At 40.9% G+C, this 18,524-nt stretch overlaps 1 protein-coding gene across 1 annotated transcript in view; it reads left to right on the top strand.

Moving 5' to 3' along the window:
• Window positions 1–18,524, top strand: part of LOC132275871 (DNA repair RAD52-like protein 1, mitochondrial) — a 57,595-nt gene that overhangs the window by 16,978 nt on the left and 22,093 nt on the right. The window contains exons 2-3 of the mRNA XM_059777042.1: window positions 17,264–17,301; window positions 17,410–17,504. Of these exons, the coding sequence (XP_059633025.1) occupies window positions 17,264–17,301; window positions 17,410–17,504 (133 nt within the window). The remainder of the gene's footprint in view (window positions 1–17,263; window positions 17,302–17,409; window positions 17,505–18,524) is intronic.

The following is an 18,524-nucleotide window of genomic DNA, read 5'->3' on the forward strand; positions in this document are numbered from 1 at the left end:
GGTCGGTTTAGCCATCGCAGCTTATGTCACATCCGAGAATTTCTCCTCCATCGGAAGATCAATTAACTACTGCTCATCAATAAAGTCTAAAAATTGCTTTATCACGAGTGGAACTAACTCTCCAATAGTCCAATGGGGTTCTAATCACGTTGAAATCCCCTCCCTCTCACCAATGATAAGACCACCTCCTGCAAACACCGTCCAACTCCTCCCAAAGGAAACCTCTCTTCCATCATCAATCAGACCATAGACCCCTGTAAACACCCAATGGAACCCATCATCCTCCAAACCTCCAAGGCCTCCCAACCAACAAATCTCCCACCCATAGGCTTCTACTGTAGCTTGTGCTTCAGCTCCTAATCGCTTCAAGCTTAACCTTGACCTGAGAGAGAGGACAACTTTGTTTCCTGAAGGCACACCATATGAGCCATTTTCGCACTGCCAACTTCACCACCTTCCTCTTGTCATGGTCATTAACCAACTGAGATTCCATGAGATCAATCGGAGCTTCATAAGCAAACAATGGATTTCTCCTCCCCCCTTTACTCTTCTCCTCCTCTCCCCACTCCTTCCCTCACAATTAACATAAGAAATCAGCCCCTTCAACTCCCTTTCCCCTCTCCAAGAAGCATTCCACTTCCTTCTAGACAATTTTCACTTATCTTCAATAGAGTGGTATATCACCCCCGCCTTATCATCATTCCCTTAGCATGATACTCCCGAACTTTTACTCACCTCCCCGATGGTGTTAGTCACCTAATTATCTTCTGGATCATCTCCGGTTGTATTGATATCGTAGTGCCCCTTTGGTTGGGTATTGGTGCAACATTTCAAAGGATTTCGAATGATCGATTCGCCATTGAGAGCATTAACCCCAGAAGGACGAATATGAGATCGATGAGATTGATATTCAAATATTTCTTCTTAGAACGTATTGATTTGACCCCATAAGTGGGACCACCACCCAAATAGATGCCAAAAGCAGAACCCTGTGTATTTCTCCTAGAGAATCTCCTAATTGTTCCAAAATAACTAGAAAGAGATTGTTTTCAATTTGCCAGATCTTACCATGGTTCTTGATTCTAACAGAAGAAGGCATCTATTTCCACAAAGGGAGGAACTCGATAGAAGATTTGTTGAGCTTGCGGGAAATGCTGGTTAGTGTTCCTGGAAATTCTCTCGAGAGCGGTATGCCGGCTGAGATGGAGCTGGAAGCCAAGAAATATAAATGAATTAAAAAACAGGGTGTAGGTGTCTGTAGGATTATACAAGGCATCTTAGGGTTAGTTTGTCAAAATCAGCTCTAAGCATTTTTAAAACCCTGTGGTAAAATCCCGGTTGTAATGAATAAATTTTCTATCTTCCTTCTCGGTTCAATAACCCATAAAGGAGTTGACAGCCCCTCCCTTTCCATGGAAAGCTCTACAGTGATCTCCACCACATCCCCACTTACACAATTATGAAATGGATCGTTCGGCCATTCCTCTTCCCATGCCTAATCCTCATGGTCAGTTCCCTCCCACCCAACCAAGGCACAGTTCTTGTAATCAGAGATTTCTCTACGCCAATCTCATGCCCCATTTGAGTTGCTTCTGTCACCCCCCCTTTGCTGCCATAGCAGGTCCATCAAAACCTTGGCCTGTTCATTTCTTAGTCGTAGTTAAATACCGCGACCAACACATATAGTTATAGCCCCATCTTTCTCAATTGACATGCCCATTTCATCCCCAAATTTAGACTGAACAGTACTGTGCAGTCCAGTTTCAATCCTTCTTGCTTTGTACCCGTCGCTATGTTTGATCCCCCTCCTCCATTTTCACAAACTGCACCATTTCCGGTCTTACCATTAGGGCCGGCTCAATAGAATTTGAGGCCTTAAGCAAAAATGTAAAAATGGCCTTCTAGGCAGCACGGACAAGCCAAAATGGGGGAAGAATTTGTGTCCGACGTGTCGGACACGCCAAAAAACGTGTCTGGAATTTTTTTTTAATTTTCAGACACGGCACGGACACTCTGCAGACACATGTGTTTGGAAATTTTTTTTTTTAATTTTTAATGCTGATATGTTCTGTTTTTTGTTTTGTACTATCCTTTTGGTATTGTAAATGGTAAATGTCCTAGGTCAAATGATGGATGGAAATAGATGATAGTACACTGACTTGTTTTTGTATCTTTTTTGGGGACTAGCCTTTAGGTTTTTGTGAATGTTAAGTGCTAACAGTAAAGTCCTGAATGTTAAACAGTCATGAATGTTAATAGTCCTTTCTGTCTATGCTTTTGTATTTGGAGTAAAGTTGCAATGATGATTAAATGATACTAGTTATTATTCTAATGTCTTGTTTTTTATTTGGTTTTATAACTATGCAACATTATTCTTTTATAGTTTATTAGTTGAGTTATGATTTGTGTTTTTTTTTTCATTGCGAGGTTGATGAAAAATAGTAACACTCAGTAATTTTTAAAGTACTACATCACACACATCTATATATATATATATATACTTTTCGCCGTGTCCGTGTCCTAATTTTTTTGTATTTGCCGTGTCGTCATGTCCGTGTCATGTCGTATTCGTGTCCCGTATCTGTGTCCATGCTTCTTAGATGGTCTTTTAATATGTATATATTTTTTTTGATAAGAAGATGGTCTTTTAATATTTAAAATATTAATATCATATATAAGTTAATAGTTTTTATTTAAAAATCATTCTTCTTGTTCTTTGGAATGCAAAGTTGCTAATTAGATGACTTGATTGTTTATTTGTTGAATTCTCACCTAAATTGTTTGTTATGTTTTGATTAGTAGTTGTAACAAATTTATCAAGAGCACCTTTTTAAAATTGAATTAATTTATCAATTATTTTCCTTTTTGAAAGTTTTTCATATCTTTAATATAATTAAAAATTGTTACAAACAAAATATACATTTTATACAATAACAATTATCTAATGAGGAGAGATGAGCATAAAAATAATAATAAAGAAACAAAAATTAGGAGTTCAATAAAAAAGTAGATAATTAGAGAAAAACTAAGCGTAGCACAAAAATTAATAATATAGAAACAAAAAATAGGATTTAAATAAATAAGTAGATACTTGGAAAAAAACTAAAGAGTAGATGTAAAATTTTATCACTTCTCACTACCAATTATGTGTTAGATAAAAATTAAATTGTAGGGCCTACTGTTAATACATGCTTTTAGTTGGGGCCTAACAAAATAAGATGAGTAAAAACTTTTGTGGTTCAAATATAACACACTCTATTGGCTGCTGAAAGGAAGAGAGGAGAAAAAAAAACTCTATAAGTAGGAGAGGATAAAGAAAAAACATGAGAGATAAGGATTAAAAAAAAATAGGAGTTTAATATTCAACAATATAAGTAAAAATAGTCACAACTCACAAACAAAATATACAATTTTATAATAACAAAAATTAATAAAACTAAAAAATAATTAAGTAAAAGAATAATAGAACCTGATTTAGAAAAACCCAATCCAATGCTCCTACAAATTCTTCTAATGTGTTCAAAATCTTCAGATGGATTAAAAAAAAAAAAAAAAGAATGATGAAAGTTAGTAAAAGAATATGGAAAGTTTCACCACTTTCCCAAACAATGGTTAAATACATATCTAATTATTATTGCAGGTGTAACTTACCCCAAAAAAAAAAAAAAAAAAAATAGCGCTGGTGTAAAAAAACGTGAATGAGGAGGAGAGAGAGAAAGAGAGAAAAAAAGGTTATTTAAGGATATAAATCTTTGGGGCCCAATATTAAATTTATGTATTAGTTGGTGAATTGGGCTCCAATTGGTTTCTTTGGTAGCTCACGAGGGTTGCGTCAGGGAGATCCATTGTCCCCATTTCTGTTCATCATTGTTATGGAGTGGCTTAGTAGATTGATGGGGAGGGCTGTGGAGGTGGGCTTTATCAGGGGTTTTAGGGTGGGAAGGGATGATATGCATTAGTTGAAGATTTCCCATCTTTTATTTGTGGATGATACTTTGATTTTTTGCGAGGCTGAAGTGTCTCAGATGAGATATTTGAGGTCGGTGTTGATCTGTTTTCAAGCAGTCTCGAGTTTGAAAGTGAATGTGGGGAAGATCGCTTTGATTCCAGTGGGGGAGGTTCCGGATATTGAGGAGTTAGCTTCTGTTCTTGGTCCTCGAGTCATTTCTTTTCCGATTTTTTACTTGGGTTTGCCTCTGAGGGTTTCTTTAAGGATTGTACGTGCTTGGGATCCGATGGTGGAGAGGAGGCTTGCGGGGTGGAAGAAGCAATATTTATTGAAAGGTGGGAGGGTTACCTTGTTAGAAAGCACTTTGTCGAGCATTCCTACATATTTTTTTATCCCTTTTCCAGATTCCGTCCTTGGTTGCTACTTGTATTGAAAGACTTTAGAGGAACTTCTTATGGGGAGGTTTGGGTTTTGGGGATGTTCCGGAGATTGAGTTGTTTGCTCAGATCCTTGGATGTTGTACGGGGTCTTTTCCCATTTCTTATTTAGGATTGCCTTTGAGTGCCCCTTCGAGATGTGTGGGGAGTTGGGATCCGGTAGTGGACAGATTCGAGAGGAGGTTGGCAGGTTGGAAAAAGCAGTACCTGTCCAAGGGGGGTCGGGTTACCCTGATTAAGAGCACCCTTTCTAGCCTTCCTACATACTTCTTATCTCTGTTTCAGATTCCTTCTTCAGTAGTTGAGAGAATTGAAAGATTGCAGTGCAACCTTTGTTTGGGGGGGGGGGGGGGGGGGGGGGGGGGGGGGACTTAGTTCGGTGGGATCAAGTGTGCCGTCCAATTCGATTTGGAGGCTTAGGATTTCGGAGGTTGTTGCCTTTTAATAAGGCTGTCCTTGGTAAATGGCTCTGGAGGTTTGGGATCGAGAGGCATTGGTTATGGAGGAGAGTTATTGCTAGCAAATTTGGGGAAAGTCGTGGTGGATGGTGCTCTCTGGCGATGCGTGGTCCAAGGGGGGTGGGAGTTTGGCATTTCATTCGGAGGGGTTGGGATGACTTCTGCAAGCATGTTTGTTTTCGTATTAAAGATGGAAGGAGGATCAGTTTTTGGAAGGATCTCTAGTGTGGGGAACTCCCTCTTGCTCTCGCATTCCCACGGCTCTATAGGATTGCTTCTCATCGACAGGCCATGGTTGTTGACTGTTATCATCTTGATAACGGGAGACTGTCTTGGGATGTTCAGTTCAGGAGGCATTTTCAGGATTGGGAGATTGAGGATGTTTCTCGTTTTCTGGAGCTGTTGTATAGCTAGGTGATTTCCTTTGGAGAATCGCATTGGTGGTTCTGGATTCCTAACTCGCAAGGCCGTTTTGAGGTTAGGTCCTTTTTCAGATGCCTTTCGGTTGGTCATGGAGATCCCTTCCCTTGGAAGTCTATTTGGCAGTCCAAGGCTCCCCGCAAGGTCGCCTTTTTTTCTTGGACCTTTGTCCTGGGTAAGGTTTTAACCCAGGATAATCTGAGGAGGAGGAATCAGGTGGTGGTTAATCACTGTTACATGTGTTTGTGTAATGAGGAGTCTGTTGATCATCTCCTTTTACATTGCAGCATGGCCAGAGATTGTTGGGATTTGATGCTTCGATTATTTGGGGTCCATTGGGCCATGCCTTTTTCCTCTAGAGGGTTGATTGAGGCTTAGAGAGGCGTCTCTGTTGGGGCTGGCATTAAGGACACTTGGAGGGTTACGCCGTTTTGTATCTGGTGGTGTATTTGGCTTGAGAGAAATAAGAGATATTTTGACGGAAAAAAGAAGCCTGTTTCTATGCTTAAGTTCTCTGTTATTTCTACTATTTTTTGTTGGGTTTCAGGGAGAGATTATAGATCTATGGAGGAAATTATTGTTTTCTTGGCCTCTCTGAAGGTCTAAGGCGCCCTTTGGCTCTTTTGTTTTCTTTTGTTTCTTTGGGCTTTGCTCCCCTTTTGAGCGTTTTTAATAAAATCTTACTTATAAAAAAGTATCATCTGGTTCGTTGGGAGCAGGTGTGTAAGCCTGCTAAGTTTGCAAGAATTGGGATTAGGAGACTGCTGCCTTTTAACAGGGCCTTTTTAGGTAAGTGGTTGTGGGGGTTTGGTATTGAGCGGGATAGGTTGTGGAGGAGGGTTATCTTGTGTCGCTTTTTTTTTTTTTTTTTGGGGGGGGGGTGGGGTGTTCTGTTGTGGGGTCTATTCTTGGAGGCGTCGGTGTTTGGAAAGACATTAGGAAGGGATGTAATGAGTTTTCTAAGCATATTAGATTTAGAGCTCATGATGGTATGGAGATTCGGTTTTGGGAGGATTTGTGGTATGGAGATCGCACTTTAGCATGCTCTTTCCCTTAGACTGTTTAGGATTGTGGCTAATAGGCATGCCTCGGTGGCTGATTGCTATCACCTTATTTTTTATTTATTTATTTATTTTTCCTTAGTTGGTACCCACACACATATGCCTCCACCGAGGCTCGAACCCCTGAACTCCCTTTGGGAATTAGGAGTGGGAAACCGGTTTGGGACGTGCTTTTTCAGCGATCTTTTCAGGATTGGGAGATGGATGATGTCTTTGGTTTCTTAGAGTTGTTGTATAACCAGGTGATTCGTGAAGGAGGTAGGGATTCTCTCGTGTGGATTCCTTCTTCTAGGGGAATGTTTAGTATGAGATCCTTTTTTTCGGATGCCTTTTGGACCCAGCTGGGGTGGTATTCCCTTGGAAGGCAGTGTGGCAAACTAAGGTGCCATTGAAAGTGGCTTTTCTTTGCTTGGACGGTCGTGTGGGGTAAAATATCGACATTGGATAATCTGAGAAGGAGAAATCATATCACAGTGAATTGGTGTTGCATGTGTAAGTGTAATGGCGAGTCAGTTGATCATCTTCTTTTGCATTGTCCAGTGGCAGTTGAATGTTGGAATATTTTGTTAGGCCTATTTGGAGTTTGCTTGTATTGAAAGACTTCAGAGGAACCTCTTATGGGGAGGTTTGGGGGATGAGTTTAAGTATCATCTGGTTCGTTGGGAGCAGGTGTGCAAGCCTGCTAAGTTCGTAGGAATTGGGATTAGAAGACTGTTGCCTTTTAACAGGGCCCTTTTAGGTAAGTGGTTGTGGAGGTTTGGTATTGAGCGGGATAGGTTGTGGAGGAGGGTTATCTTGTGTCGCTTTGGGGAGGAGGGGGAGGGGGGGTGTGTGGCGGGCGGTGTTCTATTGTGGTGTCTATTCCTAGAGGCGTTGGTGTTAGGAAAGACATTAGGAAGGGATGGAATGAATTTTCTAAGCATATCAGATTCAGAATTCATGATGGTATGGAGATTCGGTTTTGGAAGGATTTGTGGTGTGGAGATCGCACTTTAGCATGCTCTTTCCCTTAGACTGTTTAGGATTGTGGCTAATAGGCATGCCTCGATGGCTGACTGCTATCGCCTTTTTGTTTTTTCTCTTAGTTGGTACTCACACACACACGCCTCCACCGAGGCTTGAACCCCTGACCTCCCTTTGGGAAGTAGGAGCGGGAGACCGGTTTGGGACGTGCTTTTTTAGCGATCTTTTCAGGACTGGGAGATGGATGATGTCTTTGGTTTCTTGGAGTTGTTGTATAAACAGGTGATTCGTGAAGGAGGTAGGGATTCTCTTGTGTGGATTCCTTCTTCTAGGGGAATGTTTAGTGTGAGATTGTTTTTCGGATGCCTTTTGGACCCAGCTGGGGTGGTATTCCCTTGGATGGCAATGTGGCGAACTAAGGTGCCATTGAAAGTGGCTTTTCTTTGCTTGGACGGTCGTGTGGGGTAAAATATTGACGCTGGATAATCTGAGAAGGAGAAGGCATATCACGGTGAATTGGTGTTGCATGTGTAAGTGTAATGGCGAGTTGGTTGATCATCTTCTTTTGCATTGTCTAGTGGCGGTTGAATGTTGGAATCCTTTGTTAGGCCTATTTGGAGTTTACTGGGTCATGCCTAGATCTACGAGAGGTCTGATGGACACCTGGAGAGGGGGTTGGGTGGGAGCACAGGCTCGAGGTTATTGGAATAGAAGATCCTTTAAAGGAGTGGAATCTTCGGTTATTGTTCTTAAATCTTCTAATATTAGCTCTATTTTTTGGGGTTCGGGTAGATTATGTTCCTCTTCGGGTAAACTATGTTCTATTGGCTTCCCTGGGGCCTTAGGGTACCCAGGTTTTTGTGGTCTTGTAGGGACGCGTTCCTCTTTTGAACGCTTTTAATGAATTGCTTATTTATCAAAAAAAAAAAAAAAAAGAAAAAAAAAAAAGTTTATGTATTAGTTGGTGTCTAATAATATTAGGAAATAATTGGCCTTCCTATTGGCTAGGGCCTTAGGTGACCACCTAAGTTGCCTAAGGCTCCTGCCAGCCTTGCTTACCATCAACAATGAAGGGTGGCTGTTGCTCCGTGCAGTGTTATTAAGGGCTCAAGGTGCACCAAGGCGCTAGAGGTCCTTTGGAGCCTAGGCACGTGCCTGAGTGAAGTGAGGCGCACAATTGAAATTTTAAACTACCATAATAGCATTCGTATCTCACAAGTCATATTTATAGTCTAAAAATTAATATCAAATATTAAAAAGTAAATCCATCAACTATATAAGCATTCAAGAACCATAAAACATAACACAAATTTGTTTTCTTGAATAGCAAAACAGAGTACAAAAAGAAATAAATCTTTTAAAAAAAAACTTTTAACAAGAAAAGAAAAAAAAAATGGAGGCAAAAAAAAAAACGAAGAAAAGAGGTAGAGACAAAAGAAGTAGATGAAGACAGAGAAGTAGACGAGAAAAGAGAGAAAGTGTTAAAGGAGAAAAAAATAGAGCCCAAAAAAAAAAAAAAACAGAGAGAAGAGAACTAGATGGAGAGAAAGAAGTAAACAAAGATGAGAAGAGAGGAGTAGAGGAGAAGAGAGGAGAAGAGAGAAGAAGAAGAAAGAACTGACATGGCTTCGTCATTCGTCTCTGCCACTAGGGCTTCGTCGTTGCTTTCACAGTCTCACTCTTTCTATGTTCGGTCTTGGTCTTTCTTATCTGTTAATTCTTTTGAGGTCTTTCTTATTTGTTTATTCTTTTGAACAAAAGATCATTCTCTGATATGCTTAGACTTTCTTATTTGTTTATTAAGTTGCCAAAAGTACCCTTTTTGGCTTAAGAGATAGAACAATCATTTAAAAAAAAAACACAAAAAACAACGAGGCGCGCCTAGACAAATAGGACGAGGCGCAACCGAGGCGAGCGCCTAGTAAACATCAATGAGCCTGGGATGACAACATGCGCTAGACCTGCGCCTCGAGCCTAGGCGCGCCTTTAACAACACTTGCTCCGTGTCTTCCATCCAAGTCTACGAAACTAGCCTTGGACTTCAACACAAAATTAGGGCTCTGGATATCAGATATGTTTTCCAAGTCTTTGGATATTAGATATGTTATTTTCATTAAATTGTGTTTTTGGTTGACTGAGTCTATTTACTTTTCTTGGACCCTCTTCAACTACGGCCTACGGGCCGTGCCATTTTTGTTTCTTAGCCCATGTCCATTTTCTATGGACTGATTGCTTCAAATGGGCTGGTTGCCTATTTTGGGTCCATTGTTTTTTTTCATTATGCTTCTCTCTTAAATCTGCCTTTTGACCCATCCCAACAGTAACGGGCACACTTTCCTTACTGTTCTTCTGACTCAGCCAATTTGAATCCGATCCCTTTAATAGATTCTATAGGCCCATTCCTTTTCATTGGTTGTTCCTTGGCTTGGTCCCAATCCCAGTGGCCCAAATTTGTTGTGCAAGCCTGAGTCCATTGGGATGAAGTTTGAATTCATTTGGCAGGCCACGTGATTGATCGTACCAAGGGACCCTTCAAGGTTCACTACATGTCCCTATGGCTGGCAACCACTTATTTTTCCCGTTGGGTCCTCTGTTGCCAAGTGTGCTGCCACGTGTCCCCTTTGCCTGAGTCATTCCTCCATGCGTCCCGGGCGCGTGAATTTCATTTTGATATTCCAGAATGTAGATATCCACCCGAGAATCTACATGACCTAGACGAAAGTGGACCATTTCTAGACCTTAGGGAAAATCATGCCGAAGATGAGACCTGCAATAATGATGCAATGTGCATCCCATCTACCCTCATGGGAGAAGATGACTGGAACTGCACCAACATATTTCACACAAATCTCAGATGTAGAGAAACAGTCTGTAAACCAAGAAGCTTTAATAAACCCAGTATCAAACCATATAGGATGACTTGGATTGGTAGGACTTTCTTGATTGTCAATGAAGGTGTTAAATTCCTATTCAAATGGGCGTTTATTTTGATAACATCTGGTGTGGGTTTTACTTTGACTGTAGCCCACATACTACTTGGTCACCATTGGATCTACAATATAGGTGCTACTAATTATAGTATAGACAATGTTTATGTTTTCAAATGCAATGATAAAACTGTCATGCTAACACCGGCAAAGCGTCCAGAAAGGGATTTTAAAGCACCACATAGATCTTCTTTTCAGTCTCATAAAGATAAACCTATTTTGACAAAAGAAGAAAAAGAAGTAACTATAAAGTTCTCCATATCACATCTGAGGAAATGTTGGTTTCTCCACCATTGAAATGCACTTATTTAAATAAATTATAGATGTAACATTTGCGGAACATCAAGCTAAATTGTGGAATTGTCATACATGAATGATGTGCAACACACAATTGTCTTGAGTAATAAGAATTTTGAACTTACTGCATATACTCATTATAGGAACATAAATTTATTAAAGGAAATTATGGTATAATCCGTACACGACAAGATCCTAATCTAAAAACTCGTTCCAGATAGAAAATGCCCAAGTTGTTGAACTTTTTCACATCATTCATAAATTAGGACCTAATGTCTATTTTTGTTTGACTGGTCCTTGGATACGAGTGCTAATTCAATTTTTGATGCGGGGTATTTGTTAGTTGCCATGTTAATGATTGTTAGTCATCTTACTGATTGTTATTGGTAAGCTTGCTCGCTTTGACCGAGGCACCTTTGAGCCTCCTATTCCATTGCCATGTGAGTTACATTTTCCTCCGCACCAGCATTATTTCTTCCGCCTTTTTAGCTGCGCCACTATATTGGTTGCATTTGGGATATTTTTGACCGTCAGCATAATGCTTCTCCTGTTGGAGATATTCAGTATTACCTTGTTCGATGGACAGGTTATCCAGCTTCAGATATCACATGGAGTATTGATGATGAGCTTTGTTGTGTTTCCTCATAGTCCTTGGAGTCCTACCATAGGCTTTACTCTTAGGAGGAGAGTTCTTCTCGATGGGGGATAATTGATCGAGTATTGTTTCTTTTTTAGCACCCAACACACTTTGCTCCATATATATAGCCGGTCTAGTGCTTGTCCTATATAATACGTCTCCTTTTAAATTTTGGTAATTTTTTATTGCATAAAACACCATTAGCTTGCCTTCATTTTTCCAACCTATCTAGTTTTACTACTTACATCCATCATTAATCTCTCTGAACTTTTGGATAATTGATACTTTTGATGGGTTTACACATGTGGGCCGGAATGTTATGGGCAAGGTTTGGGGGAAGGGGGGGTGAAGTCTTTTGGGCCATATGGGGTTAATGAGAGTGGGCTTGTGGGGGAGGGGCATAGTAATGGGCTTGCGAGTAATTTTAGGGCTGAAGTTAAAGTATCAGAAGGAATGGGTACAGTGAAGGCTTCGCATAGATTGGCAAACATTCGGAAAAGGGGGGGGGGGGGGGGGGGGGGGGGGGGGGGAAGGTGGGGAGCGCTGGGGGACGAGAAAAGAGGTAAGGAATCAGGTCACCATCTTCGACCATGCCGTGAATTTCAGGTTCGTAGCCTGACGATAGGCAAAAAGTGGTCGAGAATTCAAAAGCAGAAATGGGTTGTTGCTGAAGGTGGTGGTTTAGGTATGTTCTCTGCATTGAATTCTTCTTCCTCTACACATGCTTCTTCTTCTTCTACTCCTCCTTCTGGGGTGGTGAGGATAGTGGGTGAGAGGGAGGAAAGGGGGAGGACACTGGTGGGCTAGAGACTTGCAACGATACCTGAAGTGGATGGTGAAGGGAGTGGTCCAGTATTTTCAGTTAGGGAGGATGGAGGGTTGATTCACTCAGAGGAAGAGAGGGGGTTGATCAAGCTGTTGGCAAATGCATTTAAATAGAGGAATGATTTTATTAGAATGGGGTGCAGTTGTATGGTGCTTGATGATGTAGGTACTGAACATGTGCGAACAGAGTCCAGAGTAGATAGTGGACAGGATGAGTTTGATATTAATGAGGTTGATTCGGAGATTTCGTTTCATTTATGGGACATCGAGGCTGAGGTTGGAGAGAGTACGGTGGGCATTCACACTCCCTTGGCAGTGATTAGGGATGGTCAGAGACACTTGGAGTTGGATGGCGTTGATGATAACTAGTTTGTGAAGGGTATTGAAGAGGAAAGTAAATTTTTGGGGTTGACTTGGAAAGGGGAGGATTTGCAAGTGATGGAGTTGTTTCAAGCAGTGGAGGATGAATGGGTGAGGAAGAAGGAGAAGAGTGTGAATGTTTTGAAAGGGGTGAGAGAGCTGAAAGGTTTGTTTTCTGAAGTGAATTATGAAGGAAGGAGTGGAGCAGGGAGAGTGAAGAGGAGTGGGGGAAGGAGGGGGAGTGGAAGAATTAATGGTTGTTAATGAAGCTCAATATGGTGTCTTGGAATGTTCGGGGACTGAATGACCCGAGAAAGAGGAAGGTGTTGAAGGCTCTGATTCGGAAATGGAAGGTGCATGTGGTTTGCTTGCAGGAGACTAAATTGGAAGTGGAGGAGGCTAAGGTTATGAAAAGTTTTTTTTTTTTTTTTTGGGTGTGTGTTGTTGTTGTGTTGGGGGGGGGGGGGGGGGGGGGTAATGCAGAGGGGACGTCTGGGGGAGTTGCTGTTCTTTGGGATAGGAGATGGGTGTCGAAGGCTGATGTTTGGAAAGGGAGGCATTCATTATCATCACTGTTTGGGTTTGAGGAAGATGGTTCGAATTGGTGTTTTTCGGGTGTCTATGGGCCTGTAGGTGATGTGGAGCGTAGAGTGTCGTGGGCGGAACTGGGTACAATTAGAAGCCGATGGGGGGTGCAGTGGTGTGTTGGTGGTGATTTTAATGCTGTCCTTAACACGAGCGAGAGATCTTCTGGGTTGCGTGGGATGGAGTAATGGCTGATTTTTCCGAGTTCGTGGAAGCTAACAGGTTGTTGGACCTTCCCATGGAGGGAGGCGCTTTTACATGGTCAAGTGGGAGGGATCCTCTTTCTTTTTTTAGGCCGGACAGATTCTTGATTTCAGTGGAGATGGAGGAGAAGTTCCCGGATGTGGCTTAAGTGGCGTGTGTACGGGCAATTTCTGATCATATACCTATTTTGCTTGATTGTGGAGGGACTAGGAGAGGGAGAACCCCTTTTAGATTTGAAAACATGTGGCTACGAGTGGATGATTTCAAAGCAAGGATTATGAACGGGTGGGGAGCTTATGATGTTAGGGGTAACCCAAGTTTCAAATTGGCTACTAAGTTGAGATACTTAAAGGGCGACATTAAGGTTTGGAATAAGGAGGTGTTTGGTAAGTTGGAGTGGAGGAAGAATCAGCTACTTTTGGAGATTTCAAAGTTGGATAGGAAGGAAGGTGTTGAGGGGATTTCAGTGTTAGAGAGGAGTAAAAGGGAGGAGTGTAAGGCTGACTTTGAAGAGATTGCAGCGATGGGGGAAGTTTCGTGGAGACAGAAGTCGAGAACATTGTGCCTTAATGAATGGGATAGCAATACTCAGTTTTTTCATCGATTAGCTAATGCTCATAGAAGAGGGAACAGTATTGGTAGGATATGCTTTGATGGTGTTATGGCTGAAACTGAAGAGGAGATCCGGACAGGGCTTGTGGCATTTTATCAAGAGCTATTTACAGAGTCCGTCTCTTGGAGGCCGGGGATGGATGATATTGTGTTTGAAAAAATTTCTAATGAGGATAGAGGGGATTTGGAGAGGCAATTTAGGGAGGAGGAAGTGTTGGAAGCTCTAAGGAGTTGTGATGGAGATAAAGCTCTGGCCTGATGGGTTTACAATTGCATTTTTTCAAAAGAATTGGGAGGTGGTGAGAGAGGATGTGATGGGTGTAATGCATGTTTTTTTCGAGGAAGGGTGTTTTGAGAAGAGTTTGAATGCCACTTTTATTACTCTTATACCTAATAAGGGGGGAGCGGTTGAAGCTTAAGGATTTCAGACCAATTAGTTTGGTGGGTGCAGTTTATGAGATTATTGAGAAGATTCTAGCTAACAGGTTAAGGAAAGTGATGGATGGGGTCATTTTGGAGTCTCAAAATGCGTTTGTTGGAGGAAGACAAATTCTCGACCCACTGAATGTATTGATGCTAGAGTTAGGAGTGGTGAACCGGGGATTGTATGTAAATTGGACATAGAAAAAGCATATGATCATGTGAATTGGGCGTTCTTATTGTATGTGTTGGAGAGGATGGGGTTTGGCACAAAATGGAGGGGGTGGATTCATTAATGTATTTCGACTGCTCAGTTTTCTATCTTAGTGAATACCAGTAGGTTTCTTTGCAAGTTCGAGAGGTTTGCGTCAAGGGGACCCATTGTCCCCTTTTTTATTCATTATTGTAATGGAAGCCTTTAGTATACTCATGAAAAGGGCAGAGGTTCTGGGCTTTATCCAAGGGTTTACAGTGGGCTGTGCGCCAAATCAGATTTGTACATCTCACTTGCTGTTTGCTGATGACACTATTGTGTTTTGTGATGCTAGTGTGAATCAAGTGAGACACTTGAGGGGTGTTTTGGCCTATTTTCAAGTGGTTTCGGGGTTGAAGATTAATATTGGAAAAAGTGTGATTGTTCCAATTAGGGATGTGGGACATATTCATGAGTTGGCAGCTATTTTGGGTTGCGGAGTGGAGGTTTCTCCTATTTCTTATTTGGGGTTGCCATTGGGTGCTTCCTCGAGGAGAGTTGCTGTTTGGGATCTAGTGGTGGAATGTTTTCAAAAGTGGTTATTTGGGTGGAAGAAGCAATATTTGTTGAAAGGGGGTAAACTTATATTGTTAAAGAGTACCTTAGCTAACCTTCCTACATATTTCATGTCTTTGTTTCCAATCCCTAAAACAGTGATTGGTAGACTTAATAAGATTCAGGGGAACTTTTTTTTTTTTTTTTTTTTTTGGGGGGGGGGGGGGGGGGGGGGGGGGGGGGGGTGTAGGAGTTTAAGTACCATCTTGTGAATTGGGAGAAAGTGTGCACCCCGATTTAAAGAGGAGGCTTGGGACTGCGCAGGTTGGAAATGTTTAATAAAGCTCTGTTAAGGAAATGGTTAAATAGATTTGGATGCGAAAGGTCCGTGTTTTGGAGGCGTGTTATTGCTTGGGGGTTTAGGAAGAGGAGGGAGGTTGGGTGTCTAGAGGTGTGAATGCATCAGCAGGTATCGGATCATGGAAAGGTATTAGGAGGGGGTGGGACGAGTTCTCTAAGTGGATACGGTTTCGAGTTAGGGATGGTAGTTTTGTGAGGTTTTGGACAGATCTTTGGTGTGGGGATGTGGCGTTGGCTTGTAGGATTCCTAGACTTTATAGGATGGTTGAGGTGAAGCATGTGGTGGTGGCAGATTATTTTAGGTTAGAGAATGAGAGAGCTAGTTGGGATGTGAGATTTTGCAAAAATTTTAATGATTGGGAATAGTTGGAGTTTACCGAATTAATGGGATTAATTTATAGTCAAGTGGTGGAGGGGGAAGGAAGGGATGAGATGGTGTGGAAGGGGGATTCTAGAGGGGTGTTTAAGGTGAGTCTGTTTTATAAAAGTCTTACGAATTTGATGAGCAACAGGTTTCCTTGGAAGGCTGTTTGGAGGACTTCAGCTCCAATAAAGGTGGCTTTTTTCACATGGACAATGGCGCTTGGCAGCATTCTTACTTTGGATAATCTCAGAAAAAGACGCCAAATAACAGTTAATTGGTGTTGCATGTGTAAGAAGGTGGGCGAATTGGTTAATCATCTCTTGTTGCATTGTAGAGTGGCAGTGGATGCTTGGAGTCTGATGCTGAATGTTTTTGGGGTGGAATGGGTAGTGTCAAGTAACATAATGGACATGTTAGAAGCTTGGAGAGGGAGTAGAGTGGAAAGTCGGGTTAGGAGGGCGTGGAGGGTTGCACCTCTTTGTATTTGGTGGGGGTTGTGGCATGAGAGGAATAGGAGATCTTTCGAAGGACAGGAATCGTCGGTGTTGGTTATCAAAGCGAATATTTTGCATTCTCTTTATTCTTGGGTTAATGGGAAAAATTGCCCATATGTAGATAGCTTTTTGGATTTTTTTGACAACTTATTGTTGTATTGACGCGTTTGCATTTTTGTTTTTTTGTTTTGTTTAGGGTTCGCTCCCCTCTGAGCGCGTTTGTTAATATATCTTTACTTATCAAAAAAAAAAAAAAAAACAGTTTGATACTTTTTTTTTTCTTCATAGTTGGTACTCACACACATGTTTCTACTGAGGCTTGAACCCTTGACCTGTCTTTGAGAAGTAAGGGTTTGATATTGTTAGGCCAGTGGCCTGTTGGTGTATAATTGATACTAAATGTTGAAAATAATTACTTTGACTAATACTTTCATCTTGAAATGTTTTCGCTATATTATCATCTCTTATAGCATTGCTAAATTTACATTCCATATTTTCTGATTTAGTTCCACATATTTTTAAACCTTTTAAAAGAATGCATGGATATTCATATATTAATATTGAGCAACTGACATTTTTGGGACAAAGTTCCTGAGTAGACCGACTTGATTTTGTTGTGTTTTAAATGTTGCATAAGCTAGATGACCTCTCACTTAGATGTTGCGACTTGTGGTATTGCGAGACATCCTGCAAGACGGTATTATCTTGTGTGAGACACGCAAGTTGTCTCATGATATAAGAAGTGACTAGGTCACCCAAGTTTTTTATATACTACGTAACATATTAGTACAACGATAACAACTTGACTTGGTTAAGTAATCACCATATTGAGCAAGACTTCAAATTGTGGTAATAGCGGTTACGTTTAGCACAAGGAATTTGTGGGAACAATCCCATCGAGAAATTTAGAAACGTATAAAATAGCCTAAACAACCTTCAGAGTCCTTTTTTTTAAAAAAATACTTCCTCATATGTATTCTCTATTTTGTTACCTCTATTATTACTTCTCTACTTGGTTCCTTAGCACAATATTCAAAGTTTAGGATTGTGCTAATCAAAATATCACTGTTCATTGTTTCCAGGCATATTGTGAATCGAATTATGAACTTACATGCTCCAGGTATGTTAAGGCATCATGTTCCTTCATTGAAATTATTGCAATTATAGTTTTAATGGTATATGAATTCTTTCAAATCTCAACATGTTCCATGTCCTCTATCTATTGTAGAATGGTCTGGTGAGGTCCGAAGCATCACTTATTCTGCTGATGGCAATTCTGTTTCTGTTGTTTATCGCGTAACTCTCTATGGCACTGATGCAGAGGTATTTGTTCACTTTATGGTTTATATTATGTTTATCTAGATCCCTATTATATGCATGCATTGTAGATGGGTGTATTGGTATAGTACTCATACTTCACATGCTTTTGGAATTAGCTTGGTATTGTGATGGTTGGTGAGAACGTGTGAAATCGTAATTATGTTCTTAATTGCTCTCATATGATTAAGTTTATAATTTCTTGCTATTAAGGTAAATAGTTTTGTAATTTATATGCATGAGATTGTACTGGTGTTATTTTATTGTTAGAGGTCTGAATTACGTAGTTTTATTCCACTCTGCTGTCATACTGTGGAGATCATTGGGAAGCAGTTTTTAGCTAGAGTACAATTGCTTGAGATATGCTTGGACTATAGGATGTTGTGGCTATGGGAACTAGCTCATCTCTTGGGTATGCTTGAAAGACCTTTTCACCCCATCTAAGTTTGTTCATACTGTGAATTCTCCATTGAGATTTCCGCCTACACCACTCTCATTGTAACTCATAGTAAGTCACTGTATGGGGCTCTTTGTGACTGTACAAACAAATTTTGTGTCTTGAAAAATTAAAGAACAAAATGTGGAACTAATCATTGTATAAAAATTAATGAGTACAATCCTCTGAGGTGTTCTTTACAAAAGAAAGAAAGTATCATTTGATTCAATCTCCTATGATGTTCAGTGCAAGGGCTTCAAAGCTTGATTTTGAACTGATTGTGACAAACTTCCTTAAAATCTTCGAAGAATAAACAAAGCTTGAATTGATTCCCTTTTGAGGGCCGTGGAGGCTTGATCTCAAATGGAGTTGTTTGGTGGTTCTTCAACCTTGTGGAATCTTGACGAACGGCATGACTTTGAATGTGCTTGTTGTTCTTCGTCTTCAGGGTTCGAGTGTTGGGAGAATGTGGAGTTTGGCAGAGTTTCATTAATCTCTCTTTGGTTTTCTTGGTGTTCTCCCCCATTCTCTACCCCTTTACCTCTATTTATAGGCTTGATGAAGAGGTAGAATTGCAACGTTTTTTTTGA

This window comes from Cornus florida, unplaced genomic scaffold (genome assembly GCF_030987335.1).
Source record: "Cornus florida cultivar Cherokee Brave unplaced genomic scaffold, ASM3098733v1 CherokeeBrave_3.0.0_Hap2_Chr10, whole genome shotgun sequence".
In the NCBI taxonomy this organism is placed as follows: Eukaryota; Viridiplantae; Streptophyta; class Magnoliopsida; order Cornales; family Cornaceae; genus Cornus; species Cornus florida.